This window comes from Brassica napus, chromosome A2 (genome assembly GCF_020379485.1).
Source record: "Brassica napus cultivar Da-Ae chromosome A2, Da-Ae, whole genome shotgun sequence".
In the NCBI taxonomy this organism is placed as follows: domain Eukaryota; kingdom Viridiplantae; phylum Streptophyta; class Magnoliopsida; order Brassicales; family Brassicaceae; genus Brassica; species Brassica napus.
In genome coordinates, this window is record NC_063435.1 from 2,525,703 (window position 1) to 2,546,609 (window position 20,907).

Sequence of the window (20,907 nt, forward strand, 5' to 3'; positions counted from 1 at the left end):
ACTTCGATATCTTCTACGATCGAATTTACAAGACCTAAAAAAGTTTCAATACAACAACGACTAAAAGTGTTTAGATGATAAATTGTACAAAGCTATACAAGGACTGGTCTATAAAAACATGATAGTTTATATACAGTACCTGATTAAGTGTGATATATATAGTCATATAGTAAAATATTTCCCTACCCCTTTTGATGTGTGAATAAACAAGCTATCATTTGATTTTTTCCATGTACTTTGAATAACAAGTCATCATCAATTTTCTTATAATATTATTGTATATATGATGTGAACAAATATTATATAATTACTTGTAAAATATGTCAGTTAAATTCATATACGAGTCAATAAAATATTGGAGAATCTCTCTTTTTCTTCCACCATATAAACAGTGGAAAGCCATTCAAGTGGTCTGCCTCTCTTTCTTCTATCGCTGGTTTCTCTTCTTTTAATCCCTAACCTCAGAAAGAAAGAAAATGAATCCAAATCTCCTTGAGAAAGATCAAACAAGCAATGAAACCATCCATGGGTCCAGAAGATTCAAAGAAGCAAACAGCTTCTCTTCACCAAAATCGCATACCAACTTCTCTCTCGCTAGAAACCATCCCCTCAACAAAACATTCTTGAAGTCGGAAGATGAACACGAAGGCGAAAACGGTTGGAAAAGGAGGGGTCAAAGTGGAATGAAAGCAAAAGTATGCTCAAGAGGACACTGGAGACCAACAGAAGATGCTAAACTCAAGGAGCTTGTTGCCCAGTTTGGTCCACAAAACTGGAACGTGATTGCTAACCACCTTCTTGGTAGATCAGGTATATTTATTTGCTTTTATTTACCTACTGATTTCTTACATAAAATTCCGTAAATATAAGTGTTTTCTTTAAATACTAATAGAAAATAATAAAATTTGTAAAAAACAAAATGTCCAGATCTTTTTTTCCCACAAAAAAAATCAATCATTTTCGCCATTTAACCAAAACGGTATTTTCTCCAAAATTAATGCCTACTAAAGATTATATCTTTTATTCATAATAAATTAGACAAAAATATGTTTTTGAGGATATAAGTATTTAATCATACACATCAGTGACAGTAACTTGACCGTAACTAATTTGTATATTTTAAAGGGTAATTAATGTTGCGTCTTTGACTTCAGGCAAGAGTTGTAGATTGAGATGGTTTAACCAGCTAGACCCAAGAATAAACAAGACTGCCTTCACCGAGGAAGAAGAGTTAAGGCTTTTAGCTGTTCACCGAGCCTATGGCAACAAGTGGGCTTTGATCTCACGTCTCTTCCCTGGCCGGACAGATAACGCTGTCAAGAACCATTGGCACGTCATCATGGCTCGACGGACTAGAAAAAGTCAACGACAACGTCATCAGCCTCCTCAGGCACCGTCAGGAAACGCTGAAATGGCAGTCTCTTCCTCGTATAATCACGGCGATGAGTTCTTCGGTACGGTGGTGAATGGTACTTTCGTCAATGAAGAAGATGATGACGCTGACGATGACGATGCTTCAGCTGTCTCTACTTGTACGACGGAGCTATCTCTCACTCCGCCTTCTTCAACTCACCAGCTTGGCTTCTTCAATTACGATAATACCCTCGCATCAGGTAACAATCTATGTAATTGATTGTTTTATTATTTTAATTATGTCAGTACTACTTTGTCTCTTTTTAGAAAATCATCTTCATGACATTCTTGAGATATGAAAAAAGTATAGAAACTTGGAATGTTTTTTAAGCAAAAAAAAAACATGGAATGTTTTTAGCTTAATTTCAAGTTTTGCTAAGACGATTTTTTTTTTTGGTAGTTCAAGGAACATTAAATGATATACATGTTACATAACCGACGACGAGTTGACCACTCCTGATAATTTTCATATATGTGGCAATAATTACAAATTTGAATGACAAGAGAGAAAGAAACAGTGTTTTACATCGTAATAGTACCTACAGGTATAATAATATAAGGAGTTGTAGTACAATGTCACATTACTATTTCAATACAACAAAATTTCACGTGGGGGCTAAGAACATTATTTTGATAATTTTGCAGGTAAAGATGGTCAGTGTGTGCAGAGAGCAGAAGTAAATGGCAAATATAGTAAAAAGTTGGACCATCAAAATCACCACACAATCACGGTCAGTGAAAGAAAGGTGGAAGTGAAGATGAAGAGTGGCCATTACTTCTTTGATTTTCTTGGAGTTGGAGCTTTTTGATTAATATTATGAAGAATTTGGGTTCATGAGAAGGGAACTAATGGTTCGATAAAGAAAATTGGTTCAGTTTCTTTTGTTTACCTGGTTAAGTCTTAGCCATGTTTGTTTAACATTTTAATGTGGGCTTTGGTAAGTTAGCCGGGTAGGAGTGAAAAAAAAAAAGCAAAACAAAAATTGAATAACTTCCTAAAAGTCTGTAATCAACAAATAAAAATGTATAATACTCCAATGTAACCTCCTTTCCAGTAACATTAGAATAAGATTTACCAAAACTTTTGCAATTATTTTTTGTCTCGTTGTTTTACAACAAAAATATGGCACATCCATACTAGTACAAATTAACAATTATATCGTAAAACTATTGCATTGTCTATAGCATTTACATTAACATGTTTTTTTCCGGGGGGGGGGGGGGGGGGGGGGGGGGGGGGGGGGTGGGTGGGGGGGGGGGGGGGGGGGGGGTGGGTTTAACAGAAAAAAAAAGTTCAGTTACTCGACTTGGGCCAGGCCCTCAATGTCCGTTCAATTACTTACCAGCTACTTAATTTAGTTGAGTCTAAGAACACAACAGAAACCCATATACAGTCTTGAATCCCATATGCAGTCTTTAAATAAAGGGCCCTATAAAGCCCACATTAAAGTGGACTTATACATTAAGCTTTCATTTAAATAAAGGGCCCTATAAAACCCACATTTAGCTTTTTATTTTTGTAAAAACCATTTCGGCCAATCAAGTTTTCTAACAAATAGATTCCCTAAAATTTAGGAAAACTAGTTTTTGAAAAGTTCAACTAATTTATGAAGAAAAACCAAAAACCAACTTTTGTTAACTTTTATAAACAAAAACGAATTTTGATTTTTTTTTAAGAAACTACTACATTTTATTTAATTAATAATTAAAAAATAATATCTTCATAAAGATAAATTATCATACATTTTTTGGTATTTTAGATATCATTTCAATAATAATGTGAAATAATTTATTTGTGATTCATATCTCTAAAATAAATTTCTATATTTTATAAATGATATTGATTAATTTTATAATTAGTTATTAATTTCTATAAATAAAATAATGAAAATTTCTATACTTTATAAATGTTATTGTGTTTTATTTTAAATAATAATCACAATATTTTGATAAATTTTAATTGTAAATCTAAATATTTATTGCTATTTTGTTGTATTATTTTAAAGTAATGTATTAATTAATTTTTGAAAAATAAAAAAAAAGTACAGCAAAACCAAAAACCAACAAAATTAAAATTTAGAAACCAAAAACCAAAAACTAAAAACTAAAAACTAAAAACCAAAATCTAAAAACCAAAAACCAAAATGTAAAAACCAAAAACTAAAACTAGAAACTATTGAAACAATCATCACCAAAAACTAGCAATAGTGGTCTGTGACACTTAATGGCCAGTATGGTCAAGTGTTGTTATTTATATACTTAATCCTAAGGAATAATACACAAACAAATAATCGTCGATCGAGAAGGATATCAAATATTAATACATTTCACCCAGTGCTGAACTATATACTAATATCTACTATGGATAACACTAAATAAATCAAGATTTAATTAATCTTTTAATTTTAAAACTTCGACACTTTATTCCCAAACTAGATCTCTGTTAAGATTTTGCTTGTTTTGTTGATTAAGGTTTATGTTCAGGCTAGCAAGAATCGACAAGAAAACAAAATATCTTACGTTCCAACATTTATTTAATCTATAAGTACACACGATTGACATAAAATCAACAAAAGTAAAAATTAAAATAATCGAACGTATATGTTGTAAGTTGCAACACAAGGTCATGTCTGTCTCGGTACCTGTCGATGAAAAAATGAAATCAAACAACGAAAAATAAAATTTATTAAAAAAGAATAATATAACTGTGTTAAACTGTTAATTAATCAACTGATGTCTGATTGTCTGATGACCATATTGGAAAGCCCTAACAAATGGCTGTTTATTTGTTTGACCAAGAATATAATTTCCCAAGAACTCTTTTGCCAATGAACTCAATTAAATACTTATCCTCAAAAAGACGGATTTCATTGGTTCTTGTGTTTATTCGTATAATCTTTATTAAAAATGAAATATATCATGTTTTTGATTTTTTTTGTTAACCAACAGTTAGAAATATATACGTGTGTTTATAAGAGCTGACATCGATCCGTAAAGCTTTATTTAAATTACAAAACTTCAGTTACGGATATTCATTTATTGCATAAAACCGAAAATCGTCAAATCTATATTATTTAACTATATTTTATGCTGGAATATTTTATGATCTAGCTTAGATACAGACTGAACTGGGTTCTCGACATTATTATCTGCAGAAATTAAGGACTTGACCAGAATAATTAGGTTTCAGCACATTCTATACACATGATTTAGTAATTTAAAGGAAAACAGATTTATCTCGCAATTTATAGAAAAGGATTCACAGACGACCCAAAGGGTCTGAAAATTATTAATGAATTTATTTATGAGTACTTTTGTTTATATGTCTATATATTAATTAGATAGATAAAAGTGAGTTAAACTGAGTTACCAGGAAATAAGATTGGCCATGTTGTAAAGAATGCATCAAGAAACCAAACTCATCAATGGGAAGAGGAAGACCAGAGGAATGCATTAACGCCAAGTCTTCACCGAACATTGCTTTCATGTCTATTGCTCCTTCTGTTACTTCCGTTGGAACTCCGTTTATGAACACCGTCATTAACCCTTTTATTTTATTTTTTTTCAAATTTAAAATATATAAGAACATTTTTTTGAGAATTATATCTCAAAATACACAAATTAGCCTAACTTAAAATTCGAGCTCTTAGTTTGAAACTCACTTAAAAAGTTGTATCTTCCTTATTCACTTTCAAACCTTCTCATTAAAAACAGGAGTCATCCAAATTTCGGTAACTTTTAAGTACTGGTTGATAATCTAAAAAACCAAAGTTTACGGTATAAAAGAAAAATATGAGGCATGCAAATTAATGATTCACCTTGTTGATAGTGGAAACTGGAGTTTTGATCAGATGGGTTTAAAATTGTTGCATCATTTGAGCTGTGCTTATGAAGATGGGGATGATCAGATTCATGGCCATACATTGTGAAGAGATTCTCCATGCCATTGTTACTTTCCCATCCACCATTCGAGGAAGAAGACGAGTGACCGAGAAGAAAGGAAGATACTTGAGATGAAGGATCATTAAAGAAGAAATTAGCTGACGAGTTGCTACAACTTCCAAATCCCAAATTAATCTCGTTGTTTCTGTAAGGATGATGCATGCTCATGGTCGTCATGTGCTGCTGGTTTTCAGCTCCTCTGGAAGTGACGGCTGCGGCAGTAGCGGTTTGAAGCTGCCGCTGTCTCCGGCGAGATCTTGAACGTCGGTTTTGAAACCAGTAGAAGACGTTTGTGTCACCCACTGCACCAAATTGCTCAAGCATTTTTCTTATCCTCACTGTTTCGTCTTTTGGTGGGTTGACAATACCACTGTTGAAAATGGATTCGAGTATCAAGATTTGCTCCGGTTTAGGTGACCAACGGGACCGGGCCGGTGCGGTAGAATTAGAGGGTGCAGAGGGAGAACGGCCCTGCCCGGTAGGGCTTTGTGATGATCCTTCTTGATCCATCGACTGTTAAGAATTTGCTAGATTCTTTCTTTCGTGTTTTTGGATAATGGATAAAGGAAGGAGAGTTTGTGGCGAGTTGAGCCTTGAGGGAAGTTATGTTTAAATAATTTATAGGAGAGAGTTTCTCAATAAATATTTTTTGTTTTAATTTGAATCATGGTAGTCGGTTTATACGACTTAAATCAATTTAAATCATTCTAAAACAATTTAAATCAATATAAATTAGTATAAATATGTTAAATTAAATAATAATGTTTTTTTTTTTTTTTTTTTGTCATCAAAATACAGACTCATACTGACTCTGTGAACCAAACTGGGTGATCTGCATCCATGTGAACGACGAAAGACGATTGATTTCGAGCACTGCGTGCTAGACTATCCGCCTTTGAATTGTGCGTCCGTGGTACATAGATGAGCTCTGATCGGGTGAAGCTCTCCCTCAGGATCTTGATATCTTCCAAATAATTTGCAAAAGCTGGCCATTCCTCTGGTTCCGAAACCATCTTCACCAGTTGAGAACAATCCGTTGCAAACGTCACTTGAGATTGACGCAAGTTCTTCATACATTCCATTGCCCATAATAATGCTTCCATTTCTGCATGGAGAGGCGAGAGAGTAGCCCTCACATTTCGAGCCCCCAACAAACCATCAAAACCTTCCAGAGTACTGAACCAACCTTGTCCTGAAAAATTAAAACCCTCCTTCCACGAGCCATCCGTAAAACACCATCTTCCTGGGATCGCCGGCAGTACCGTAGCTGCTGATGGTAATGGTATCCTCTGATCATTCTTTACTTGTGCCTCAGCCCACAATGTGGATTCTGTTTCAGCCAATTTTAGCGTGTCCATAGGATCCATGTCCAAATTACTGAAAACCTTATTATTTCTACCTTTCCAAATGTACCAAAGTATCCATGCAAACTGATGATCTTCCATCTGCGGAAAAACTCTCCAGAATAGATGATCGATGTTTGTAAAGAGGGCGCTCGTTGGAAAAACATCTGGATTTGATGGTATTTTCGAAAGGGCCCAAACTTGAACAGCTGGAGGGCATTCAAAAAACACATGGTTTATAGATTCCTCGGGAGCTCCACATCGTACACAACCAATATCCCCTTGCATTCCTCTTGCATGTAAATTTTTCCGAACCGCTATGCACCCTGTCACCAATTGCCATAAGAAATGTTTTAGCTTTGGTGGACACCTTATTTTCCAGCAGTAAGCCTTCAAGACATCAACCGTTGGCCCAATCAGTAAAGGTGGCCTTTCTCTGTCAGGATAAATCCGTTCCACTTGATATCCTGATTTAACCGAATATTTACCATTTTTCGTAAAGTGCCATCCATCTTTATCCACCTGTTGAATCCTACTTAGTGGGATACTTTCTATTAGTTTTGCATCCTGAGGATCCACCAAAGTCCGAATTGCCCCTAAATTCCATGTTCGCGAGGTAGAGTCAATGAGAGACTCTACTGTAAGGTCCGGGTATAAATTGTGTTGATTTTTATTTGCTGGTCTCGGGCGAGTGGTTGGGAGCCATGGATCATTCCATACAGATATGGAAGACCCTGATCCCACCCTTTTGATTAGTCCTTTGCTAACCAGAGATCTAGCAGAAACAATACTCCGCCAGCCGTATGACGGGGCATATGAACGAATCGGTTCCAAGGGTGAAGCATTCCTAAAATACCGACCTTTGAAAACTCGAGAAAATAAGGTATTTGGCTTCTCTATCAGACGCCATAACTGTTTACCAAGCATTGCCGTGTTGAAATCAGTGATATCTTTAAAACCCAACCCTCCTTCTTCCTTATCAAGACATACCTTGTCCCATGATTTCCAGTGCATACCTCTCGTACTTCCCCCTGGACAATTGTTTTTAAATAATAATGTTAGTACAAACCAACAATTGTTTTTAAAATTTTTGTTGTGATATTTAATTTTGACAATTCATCAAATAATTTTATAATTAAACTTAAAAAATAAATTTTATATAAAATATTTAAAAAATAAATCAATTATTTATTAACTTCTATGTCTCGCATAGATTCCGAATAATTCGCATAAATAATAATTCTCTGCACGTATAAATACCGCCTAGCAAATTTCTTTAACATTGGTTTAAATATTAAGTTACACTAGTGTATTGCCCTCACTAAGATCTAAATTTTGTATATGTACGGTCAAATATGTTAACACGTATTCTAAGAGAGGCGAATAAACTGGGGGTTTCGTATTATTTCATGATATATATATATATATATATATATATATATATATATATATATATATATATATTTTTTTTGCTAAACTATTTCATGAAATATATACCAAGCTAGCTAGGAATGCTTCCACATTGCATTATTGGACCAAATCACAAACATAAGTCTGTGATATGTGATAAGTCTGATTGATAATACACCAAAACAAAAATAATTGTTACATTCACAGTTAAAAGTACAACTGTGAATATAATATACTTAAAAACTTTATGAATGTTGAAAGATACAATCGGCGACGATCTGTTCCATGCAGATGGATTCTGGTTTTTGATGATCGATGCTATTTTCTTAGCTGTTACATTGTTTCTTTTTGTTTTATCATCTCAAAATACTATATAAAACTCCATTTCCTCTGTACTTTTTCTTGCTTTTCACATGGCCACCCGTTGAAGTTATAACCGATCGAGTTATTTGGCACATATATTGTTTTTATTTGACCAAGAAAATATATTTTAGTTTGACCAAAAAAAATATTTTAGTCACTTTTTTTTTTTGTAAACTAAGGATAATTTTATAGGATAATTTTTTGTAAACTAAAGAAAATATATTTTAGTCACTTGATCAGTAAGGGAATATGTATATCGTATATGGTAAATGTGAATAGCGATAATGATCTTAAGATAGATCGATAATAACTTCAGGGAGAGATTCCCCTGGCTTCTATATACATACAGTTTTATACACACGTATAGCTGAAATTCCCTTTAAATTTGTTTATTACTTTTTCCTTTTTTTATTATAAGTTATTTTAGAATTATACACACAAATTAAAAAAATCATTAATTTTTTATATTTTTTAAACAAAAACATCATTAATTATTTACCTAACCATAAATCAATTAATAATAAAATAAAATGTATATTATCATTGGTCATATAATATTAATTGTTAATAAATTTTACATAAAAACCTAAAACGACGTATAATTTGGAACATAATTTTTTTTTTTTAAATGATTCATACGAAGAAAAAAACGGTGGGAGTAGATTTTATAATTCATGCACGTCAGGGAACACAGAGAAACTACTACTACGAGTCGTGAAACAATCCTCCCGTGACTTGTTAAGTAAAAGGAATCTCAAGGCCTAGAAAAATGTCTTATAGTTAGAATAAAGTATAGTTAGCAACTTAGCATAAAGCATTAGAAACTCTAATGAATCGAACATTGATGTTGGTATCGAACATTGATGTGTTAACAAACATTTAGTTTCAAAAAAAGGTATTGTCTTAAAAAAAAAAAGTTAGCATAAAGTGTACCTAGGGATCCGGCAGAGACTGTACGAGGATTCACAAAAGTGATCCCTTTAAGCCAATCTCTCTGTGGTCCTGAAGACCAAAATCTTGTAAGAGTTTGAGACTTCTTTCTTCTGAAATCTTCCTTATGTGGTCCTGCTCTGTAACAATTAGTTTGCGTACGAACTCTCTTTAATATTTATATATACACAGACCTACTTGATATTAATAATACCTACATATATGCGATCAACTAGAACAATTATGTATATAAAAAAATATTTTGGCCCTTCAAAATGTTAAGAATTTTTTTTATTGTTTAATGCATTCTAGATGCGTTATACATATGTACCGGTTCCCATATGTACCTAGCATATTGTTTAACTGCATTTGTTCTATCCATTCCCTTTATACCTGTGACGGCATACGTAGATCATATCATATAGTTTTTTGAAGTTATAGCTTCTAGTATTTTGAAGAGTTTTTATTTAATTACTAGAAATTGTATATTGTATTCTTTTCTTCTTGGTTATATATGATAATTAACAAGTTAATTTAACATTCATTCAAAAAGATAAATAAACATACACATTAAATTTTTATTCAAATACGAAACTTTCCTATAAATTTCATCTTAATGCTATGTAAAAAATTGGTAGAAAATATAACTGGAAATACTATTATAAGCAACATTTTGTTTAATGATTTGTTTTTAACATGTCGTTAAGAAAAATAAAAAATATTTGAGTAATCGAATATTTTAAGGAGTTAAAAAATTATTTGAAGGAGTTCTATCACAGTATATTTATCTTGCAAACAAACATAATATTAAAGTTGCAAAAAATAATATTATGTTTTTCCTTTATATATGCAAGTAATTTAATTTATTTTTCTTCTTTTATTGAAGGCTGTTTTCTAGACTTTGCATGCTTTGTATAGTTAATTACCAGGTTTACGCACCAAATGAAAATTGATTATCCTAGTTTACACTAACTAACAAGATGATTTATATTTTTTTAGTGAAAAACATTTCAAATCCGATTGGCATCGTTTGCATTTTAAGAAAACGTCAACATAGTTTTCCTTAACAATAAATTGAAACTCTCTTGCTTTGTTCCAAAACACACCAAATGAACGGCGCCACTGTACTTTTTAATCTGGTGTAAGTGCATCTGATGTGTCGCGCACTTGAATGATTAGCAATCACTAGAAGTGCCAAAAGGCTAGATTCTTATTAGCTTTTCATTATATTTGTACTTTAAAATAAAACCTATAAAGTATAAAGATCAAGTTATAGACAGATTCATGCATTTACCACATCCATAGTATTTTATTCTCACAAATAAGTACAAAAATTTAGTATATATCATTTGCGGCTCTCTGGAAATTCTTCAGAAGCTTGATACGTATATGAATCTATTAATAGACATCAAAAGTGTTGGACAGTAAATAGGCTCATCAAAACCTATGCTGTCTGAATATTTTATATCACCAGCCCATTTCAAAGCCCATATAATTTATAACTGAATATGTAATATCGGTTTGGTCTGCTTGCATGATATGATCCTAACCGCTCTCAGGGAAATATTTTCTGTTTCTTTTCTTTCCTCATATCTTTGTAATATATTATTTATATTACATATTATTTATACTAATATCTTTTTTGAACAAGAAAATATATATATATAGATATTTGATTTACATAATTATTATATATTTTTAATGTTACTTACATATTTAAATGTTTGTATAATTATGCCAAATATAATAATTTTATAGTTTTTATGCTGTAAATTAAAATCATCACATATATATGTTGCTTATTATATATTTGTCCTATTTAATTTGCATTTGATTGCTAAACTAAATTTTTTAATGCATGAAACAACATATATGAAAACAATTTTGTATTTAATTTATTATAATCATGATCCGTAATGCAAATCGCTAGATTTTTTTCGTAATTTTTAATGTTTATTAATTTTATATAATAAATTACTGTATATTAAAAAGTTTAAGATAAGTTAAAATTTTATACATGTATTATATAGTTTACTAATATTAACCCGTTCTACCAACATATAATATTTTTAGCATAAATATTTTATATTTATGAAAATAAAATATGTTAACTTATCAATTTAAAATAATTTTATCATATTTTGTTCAATATAAAATTTTTATTTTAAAATGATAGATATTATTATAAAATTGATAAAATAGGATATAATTTTATTCTCTTAGTAACATTTCATTACTAATTACAAAATTAGTTGAAAATATTTATATTCAATTTATGACAATTAAGATCTTATTATAATCTTTTTCAAGAGATTTGTTAGAATTTTAATTTTTTTTAAAAAAATTAAAAGATATAAAAGATATTATGATTAAAGTAGTTAAAAATATTATATATATTAGCATTAATGATATAAATTTAATATAAAATTTAAATGATGGTCCAAATAAAAATATCACTCATCAAAAAATCATGATTTTTATTTTATTAGAAAACAAATTTGAAAAAATTAAAATAGAAATAAATATTTATTTCTAACAAAATCTTTAAAAGTTATTAGTAAATGTATTTTTGAAATTAATTAATTTCATTTTATTTAAATTTTCGTATATAAACGAAAACTATATTCAGTTTTAGTTTCTAATTATATTTTATGATAATTTAAATTAAAACTAACTTATTTTTGAAAGTAAATTTAAAAAGATTCTAAGAAGATTTTAAAAAGATTTTGTTAGAACATTTTAAATATATTCATTTGTATTTCAAATAAAAAGATAAAGAATATTAAAAGATATAAAAATGAACTTATGTAAAATATGATATTTTCTAGGAATGGTCCAAACTAAAAAAATCACACATGAAAAGAAGTCATGACTTCTGTTTTAATATATTAAATATCTTAGTAATATTAATATACGTAACAATCTTTGTTCTATATTCAGGTAACATATTATTTATACATGAATATGTAATATCTTCTGCATATATCCAGAACCAGTCTTATGAAATTCTAGCCCATAAGAGCATGATTAATAGAAGGTTTTTAGGGTGAGGTTTTTATCAGAATATAAAAAACCGTCTCTTAACTTTTAACTAAAAAAGTTAAGAACCGACTCTTAAATTCCGCTAAGAATCTCATCCTAAGAACCTTCCATTAATCATGTTCTAAGCAAATTTAAAAAAGCAAATTTAAAAGAATTATCCACTTTCTGAGAATTTGAATATAGGTTGAGGAGAAGGGAACTTAGTAACCTCAAAACTTTAATCACTAGACTTTTTTTTTGTTTGGCAGCCCTTAACCACTCGACTAAAAGAAATTTTTGTTAACTTATAGTCAAAATTAATCTTACAATAAAATGGTCAGAAGCCAATGTTTTATTGGCTTGGTCCAAAGATCGGCTCTCATAATATCTTATGTTTCTTAAGTAAATCTATTGGAGGACAAACAAACCAAGTATATAAAAGTTTATATATAATTAATCAGGACAAAGATACTTGATCAATATTTTAAAAAGACTAAATACCACAAAATAAATGAATAAGAATAAGATACATCTTCAATATTCAGACCAACATATAGTTATATTTTTCGAGAATTGAAACTATATATCCAATTCACGAAAAAATATTTAAGCAACAAAAATCCAACAAACACACACAAAAATGATTTAGAAACATAAATAAGACTTGAAAATATAAAATATAATTACGTCCACATTTAGTGGTAATTCATCAAGGTCATCAGTTGAATCTCCTGCAGTTTCTCCTAATCTCACCAGCACGACCGGTAAGCACATCAACGGCTCCCATCTTTATCATTGCCCTAACAAACTGACGTTTGAAGAAGGCATTGTTGTTAGCATATCGAGCCACAACACCACGAGTCTGACGGTCTGTTGCGAGCCGCTGGTCAACCTGCATCACTCCTCTCCTTTTACGGAGCTGCTTGAAGAATTGGTTGTCGAACCTTAGTGGAGTCGACTGGTCTAGTGCCGCTGACGCGCTGTTTCTACATGTGTTCCTTAAGCTATATCACAAGAAAATAACACATTCAGATTATTATTTCTATGAGTTAAAATAATAAATCTCGTTTTGAATGTAAAAATAATTTTGCTTACGTTTTCATGGAAAATTCGTTTCTAACTTTGTTAAAAAATGCATTTTAAGAAATCCAAATTTTGGAAATATATAACGTAAACATTATTTTTAAAAGATTATAACCTGAACCATGTAAATGCCATATTTTAATATAACTAAAACTGGGTACCTATTGATGATTTCATAAATTATAAAATAAACATTTTCAACAATTAAACTGCTCTAACTAGGATAAAAATAAAATTTTAAATCTTCTCAAACTTAAGAACTTTGTTCATTCTTATGTAATTTTTTTCCCAATAAATTCAATATTAAATTTGGTTGATTTAAAATTACCTGGAAACCAAGGCTGGGTCCATGGACGGGTCAGGTCGTCCGGTGCCCTGGAAATTAGTGATCCTGTCATTGAATAGACCACAATTTCCCTGACCAACGGTATGTGCACCCAAAAGAGCCACAGCGTCGAATACGTTCATCCCTTTGTTGGTGAACAAACTGACGGCTCCGGCGACAGAGATTGTTGGACCCGGAAGGGCCACGTCAACATTGTTTGAGACCAAACCATCGCGCCTTCCCGTGGGGATGCTGTAGCTCGGGCCTCCAGCTAACGCCACGGAGTCACGTGTCGCTAATGTGATGATGTCAGCGCATGAGACCGTGGAGGGACACGCAGCCTCTAGCTGAGCCTTGATGCGGTCAATCAGGTCAAATTCTCTAACGCTTCCGTTTGGTCCGGCCGTTTTCTCAGAGTTAGTTGAGTCAATGAGAAGGGAAGCGTCACAGCCCTACGAAGAATGAACAATCATATATATTTTAAATAAGACTAACCAGACTAAATGATAATGATATGAAATTCATGTAATTTTATGAGTCTTATTTAAAATGCCTTTATTATACAGTATGCTGTTTTGTACAACATGTTCAGTTTAAACTAAAAATTAACATAGAATGTTTGGACATGTTATAGCTGTATTAAAATGTTATAGGTTAGATTATTACCCTAACGAAACAGTCGTGAAAGTGCATACGGAGCAAAGCAGCAGTTACGGTTGGGTCAACACCAAACCGTTGGCGCACCAGATTGCGTACGATAGTCTCGGCTTGAGGGCATGACCGGCTATAAAACCCGACTCGCAGTTGGGCCAATGCGATCGGGAAAATAAAGAAAAGCACAAGAAGAGAAGAAAACTTCATCATTTTTTGTTGATAAGAAGTTTTTCTTCGAAGTATTTTTCTTTTGCTTCTTGTGGAAGGGATTGTAAGACATTTGTGATCAGCCATAAGGTATATATACTAAAAACTTAACCGCTAGAAAATATAATTTAAGTTTTTAAAACTAACACATCTCCTGTTTGTGCCGGGACATGCGAAAGTCAAAGGTTATATCAATTTCAGAGAAATAAGCTTTAGAAACGTTTGCAAAAGCGTGCGAGCGACTTAGTGAACATTCCTTTCGCCATGTTGTAATTTTTTATTAATATACTTTTTTAAAACTAATTTTTATTAATATACTTTACACTTATATGCTGAAGATTTGATCCAGCTATGTTGATAAATGAAGAATTTTAATTAATTACATGGTCGAGAAGGTGGCAGTATCATCGTAATATATATCACTTTCAGTTTTTCTTTGCCGGTTTCGATTTTTTTTTTAAGTGTTTAGGTTGATAAAATTAAAAAGAGTTATTTAATTAAATCATATGAAAGTACCTTAAACAGGGTTTTCTTTAAAACAACTTGGCTCTAACATATATATTTCAATATTATATACATTAATAAGACTTTTATATGATTGAGAAAATTGACCCAAAAAATATGATTGAGAATAATACGATTTAATTTTTAGACATTAACTTTAATTCTATCGGTTTCATTTAATTTTAGTCAATTGCACATGTACAACAACCGAATATAATTGCACCACAACAACTTACGTATAGAGACAATATTTAAATTTTTAAAACTCTTCTTAATGGATTTTGCTTTATTAAATAGACGATTAACCGAATAATACATCAAAGCATATATACCACACAACAAGTGTTCCATGTCATGTACCCACAGGTTGGGTAATTAATTTGTTTAGTCGTCAAATTATATTACCATTAGTCGTTAGAATTGAAAGGATCAACTTGTTGTTAAACCGTATACGTCATGCCTAAAGAAGATAGACTAATTTTAGTTTCGATTTATTGATAAATTTTAAAGTGTCCGTAAATATTGTGTGTATTGAAATTTTCAAAAAAAAAAAATATTTATGATCATAATTTTTAATTAATATCAGTTCATGGATTTAGTTGTAATCCAGCGTTAAAATAAAGCGAGAAAATATGACTCATTATATCTTGTAAATTAATTTCCAACAAATCGAAAAATAAGCATGCATGGACTTTAAAGTGCAGTTCTTTTACAAATATAAACCCTTTTGAAATTTACAAATGAAAACTTGGAAATTTATATACACTTAAATATACGTAACCCCAAAATCCGGTACATGATGAGGAAAAGAAGGGAAATGGTATACTTGATCAAAGCGACAATGATGTTGGGAAATAGTATCATTGATGCTTACATTATATGGTTTATAAAATTAATTCAAAGCCGGTTTCGTGGCGAGTTGTGCGAAGAAGCTGTCACGGGCGACACTGATGATATGCTTGCAATAATGTGCATACCATATGTCTATATGACTCGTTTCCTTCTTCAAAATTTAAAAGAAAATTCTTTGTGAAGATAGCTGTGAGTAGTGATAATTAAGTTGTAAGGGCGTTTGGGGCACGGGCGTAATTGATATGTCATGGATTTGATTTATGTTGAGAACAAAATTGATGTTATTTTTGTTAGTTTACATTTGAGAATTGGTCCACATAGATTTTGGTCGAATGCATTTGGCTACTCTTATCATTAGTCAGAAGATATTTTAAATTTAGGTCAAGCAATGTGGTCTCAATGCATTTTGTATTTTTCGGGGCCAGCTAAATCAGATGATGGAATCTATATAAGTAGTAGTGTCTTTTGTTTATATTTTTCAAGATGGCCAAAATAATTTACAATAATAAGAATAATGTGATGTTAAGAATTTACATCGGAAAATAAGATCTTAAATAAAAAAAAACAAGTTCACTAACAAACTAGTTTGAAGTTTGAACTGGAAGCACATAAAATCTTCTGAAGGAACTTGTTTCAAACTTAAAAACTATATCAAAGTTTATGGATCAAAGAGAAGAAAGACTGGTTACAGTGTTGTTATTGGGTTCAAATGCCCAAAAAGTGTAGTTTATTATCTCTTTTGGACCGGAACTGATGTTGGGCTTTTGTTGTTATTAAAGATTTCTGGAATAACTTCTTTCCGTAAAATGTAAAATTTTCGGTCATTCTTCTATTAATCCATCAAAAAGTTCCATCAATTTAAGTAAAAAAAGTTCCTTTTACTTCCTTGCACTGAAAAAGAATGACATCCATCTAAAGTCACTAAAGAATTTCGGTTTAGTGACTTAAGTCACAGCCATTTACGAAACCATTACAAGAGAAGATGAAGCTAGTCAGTCTGTTACAAGGTTGTGCATTTCTGTGGCTCGAGATTACATCAGTACAGGGACACAAATCTATATGTGGAAACTAAAAACATAGGACTCTGCAATAAGATCAGAGATATATTGATGACAAAAGCTATGATATGATTGAGAACATAGTTTAACCTCAGAGTCATCATCAGTGTCCTAAGTGACCACGCCCGCCACAAATTTTACACATAATGTTACCACTTCCACCACAACCTATAGCAGAATCAGCAAAAGTGGTTCAGATACATATTAAAAAGAAAGAAAATTGCATAGACCAATGATTATACATATTAACTTGGCTCTCAGAACATTGATGACTCAAGACTGCTTCTTTGTCTGTGCGCGTCTCTTTTTAAACATGACTCTGCCTACGTAATCAAACAAACATCTCCTCAGTTTCAACGTGGAACCAACATGTCCGAACAAGTACTTTGGTACGATTGAAATTTTCTGGGGAAAAGAGATGTTAACCTTGAGGGATGAAGAAGAATAAGGAGGAAGAAGAGAGCAGACTCTTAAGCGGGAACAGAGTAATCCAGGAGAAGGAGTCACGCGTCGGATTCCGCCGACAAAAGTTGGATTCGCCGCCGGAAAAGCAAAATGTAAAGCGGAGTTCATTGCTGAGAAGGCGGGGATGAGACGAAATCGAATTCGGAAGATCGAAGTTTTTGATTTTTTGAATAGAGAGATGCATAAGGAAGGTTGGTGATGATTACTTTGGAGGGATTGCTGTTGATAGGTATTATTGGTTTTGTGATAACCGGGCAATCAAGATATATAACCGACCGGTATGATATCCGGTTATCGATATATGGGCCATCTTAAACATCACAACTAGTAAATTTTATATATGGGCCATCTTTATTTATTTAACACGACTAAGTTACTAACATTTATTTCAGTTTTTTTTTTTCTTCTCATTTTCCTAACTAGAACTAGTATTTTTTTAATTTATAAACCAGGAAGTGTATGACTCTTCCTAGGACCAGGTCCAGCACCAGCCGGTACTAATACCGATAATATAGCGTAAGACATTCCTCCCAAGTGAATCGAACTAGGAGTGCAATTGAACATACTCCGAGCACTAAACCACTAAACCAACGCACTATTCGTTAGAACTGGTATTTTAACAAGCACTAACGTAATCTTAAGAGATAAAACCATTTTCCGTTACTCATAGTGTGTAAATTGATTTATCCAAGGAATACAAAAACAAAACTGTTCTCAATGCTCTACTTCAGATTAGGTCAGTTAAGTGTGACAATGTGTGTACAATTGTGTAAGTTCAAAAAAGCAGTTAAGTGTGACAATGTGTTCTAAGACTCGTGTTTATACAATTGATCTTCTCTACATGAGTAGTAATTAACTAAAGATTATCTGCGTCGAAGGGGACGTACGTGTTGATTCTTCCGTGTTAAAGGGAACACTTTTACTCACTTAGCTCTCAAGTAATGAACTAAATCACAAAATTAAAGAAGAAACAATGTAAAAAGAGTGATGCAAAAGAGAAACGCGTTTGATGACCGCGTTGCTTTCAAGACTTGGTACTTTTAGTGTTCACGGTTCACACTGCTTAAGGACACTTTATATATTTATCTTCGATTTTGAATGAAGATAAACAATTTCCCAAATTTTTAAAGAAAACAAAATTAATTCTAAATCCTATTCTCTCGAGCGACTCTCTCGTTTCACTTCGTAAAAGTCCACTTCATTAAACAATTATCTTTAACAGAGTGAGTAATACAACTACAAATTCCTTTGTTTCCTTTATCTTTATAATAATCTTGAGTGTAAAACCCATTTTTTACTTTTATATTTCTGTCCTTTTCTGGTAGTTTTGTTTAATGATTCTTGTTGCTGTACTTGTATTAGCAATTTGCAAATTGAATGTCAAAATATATAAATCATTTCAATTTGAATGACCCATTTTACCTTTCTAATAGCAGGCCACTAGACTATTAATTATTGTTAATACAATTCCAAGTTATCCTATCTTTTATGACTGGAAGTAAGAAGATATTATCTTTAACTCTATTACTAAACTCCACCAAACAGGCAATAAGATTTTTTAAATGAATAGAGTTTCTCATAACAAAAAGAACTTAAAAACTAAAATACATTCTTGTAATCTATACTATTAAAGCATAATTCTGCTTTTGATTTTCCATGCTATTTACGTTCTAGTGCCATTCATATTTGTATGCATAACAACATTTATTATTTTCAACTAAATTAATCTAAATTCGTTAAGCTTTCATTATTTATTTTCATTTATGATTTTCCAAATTAATTCTAGCATTTATAACTTTCTTCACAAGTTCAAAATCTTAATAGAGATGATGTATTTAATAATTGTAAACATTAAATTATACATGAACTCTACCAAAGATTTATTCCAAATAATGCTCAAGTAAATTATTGGCCAAATAATACATAGGTTTATTCCAAAAAAATGCTCAGCATAAATAAGATAAAATAAAATAAATTTAGACTAATAACAAAAATGTAAAAATAAATTTATATTATACTTTTAAAACTTTATAATATAAGTAAAATAAATACGAGGCAGGTTATTTAAATGAATTATCTTATATTCATAAAATGATATTTATATAAATTTTAATTTAATTATACATACTTTAAAACAAAAAAAATTATAAACCATGTGTATAAATTTCCATCTTTCACTAAATAATTTTTCGAAAAAATTAATCCTGCGCTGTAAAAATCTAGTTAGTTTCTTATAGTACTAAACACCAAGCTTTAGAAAGCGGGAAGAATAGCATCGTGTTAGTTATATAAGTTGGTCCAGTTCGGTGTTGAAACAAACAAAATTGGCCGGGTTTACTTCAAAGTTTAAACAAACCACTCCGTTAGACCCGGTTTTCATCATGCATTTTTATAATTGACTATCCGGTTCGATTTTGATTGGTTATTCACTACAAAACCGGAATGTTTATTGTTTCCATAGTTAGTGCGTAGAGGAATCAGCACAAAATGGTCGGCTCCTTAAAATATTACTTTAATTGTGGAAACTGGAAAAGCTAATTTGCTGTTGAGTCGCTAAGAGCAACATTATAGGTGGTCCTTGATTTTGGGCCCTTAGGAGTTAAGGACAAAAATAAGGGATTTTTCTTAAAAATTAGATTAATGGTGGGACTCTAAAAAGTCCCTTAGTCTCACTTTAATTTATTTTATATATCTATACCAAACCACCAGTGAATCTACACAGTCCTACACAGTCCTACTCGGTTTATATATAATCTATACGATTTTTCAAATCAACCAGTGAATCTACACGTTTTTTTACCAGTGAACTATAGAATCATATAATCTATGCGTTTTTTCAAATCAACCAGTGAATCAACCAGTGAACCATAGAATCATATAATCTACACGTTTTTTAACCAGTGAACCATAGAATCATATAATCTATACGTTTACACAGTCCTACTCGGTTTTAAAGACATACCGTATTGGGTCGCTTCTGCAAGGATGTCGAAACGACTGAAGTCGCCAATGAATCTCTCACGTCGGAAGCGAACCGAGGCAGGTGGAGTTAGCCAACGGTATTGATGTGAGCGATTCTCGGTTTGATTTTAATTCGCGTTCCGAGATCGCGGTGTCGCCATCGGAGATTGAAGAAGAAGACTGATTTGCGAGAAGAAAGAAGAAAGAACTCGACTAGGGCTTCCTTCAATCTCGAATACATCCCCCACTCCTACGCTGCCACGTAGCTCACGGGACGCGTCCAAAAATCCCTTAGCTTAGGGCCGAACCCATCGAAATCATTTTTTTTTTATTTATTTTTCAGCCCAAATTCGGTAAGGGACGGGCTTAGGGCCGC

The 20,907-nt window shown here is 31.7% G+C and overlaps 3 protein-coding genes across 3 annotated transcripts; 1 reads left to right on the forward strand and 2 right to left on the reverse strand.

Annotated features, from left to right (window-relative positions):
* The first annotated feature begins 333 nt into the window (after nucleotides 1-333).
* LOC106345614 (myb-related protein Myb4-like) lies at nucleotides 334-2,503 on the forward strand. The gene is made up of 3 exons (XM_048749296.1): nucleotides 334-810; nucleotides 1,155-1,613; nucleotides 2,059-2,503. Exons 1-3 carry the CDS (start codon nucleotides 477-479, stop codon nucleotides 2,220-2,222), a joined length of 957 nt encoding a protein of 318 aa, XP_048605253.1. The 5' UTR covers nucleotides 334-476; the 3' UTR covers nucleotides 2,223-2,503.
* Nucleotides 2,504-3,929: 1,426 nt separating this feature from the next.
* LOC111213963 (WUSCHEL-related homeobox 12-like) lies at nucleotides 3,930-5,984 on the reverse strand. The gene is made up of 2 exons (XM_022715807.2): nucleotides 5,232-5,984; nucleotides 3,930-4,959 (listed from the first exon to the last, which is right to left on the reverse strand). Exons 1-2 carry the CDS (start codon nucleotides 5,863-5,865, stop codon nucleotides 4,751-4,753), a joined length of 843 nt encoding a protein of 280 aa, XP_022571528.1. The 5' UTR covers nucleotides 5,866-5,984; the 3' UTR covers nucleotides 3,930-4,750.
* A 6,870-nt stretch (nucleotides 5,985-12,854) lies between these two features.
* LOC106379215 (peroxidase 57) lies at nucleotides 12,855-14,768 on the reverse strand. The gene is made up of 3 exons (XM_013819220.3): nucleotides 14,497-14,768; nucleotides 13,834-14,282; nucleotides 12,855-13,426 (listed from the first exon to the last, which is right to left on the reverse strand). The coding sequence occupies exons 1-3, from the start codon at nucleotides 14,692-14,694 to the stop codon at nucleotides 13,141-13,143; spliced, it is 933 nt and encodes a 310-aa protein (XP_013674674.2). The 5' UTR covers nucleotides 14,695-14,768; the 3' UTR covers nucleotides 12,855-13,140.
* Nucleotides 14,769-20,907: the final 6,139 nt, after the last annotated feature.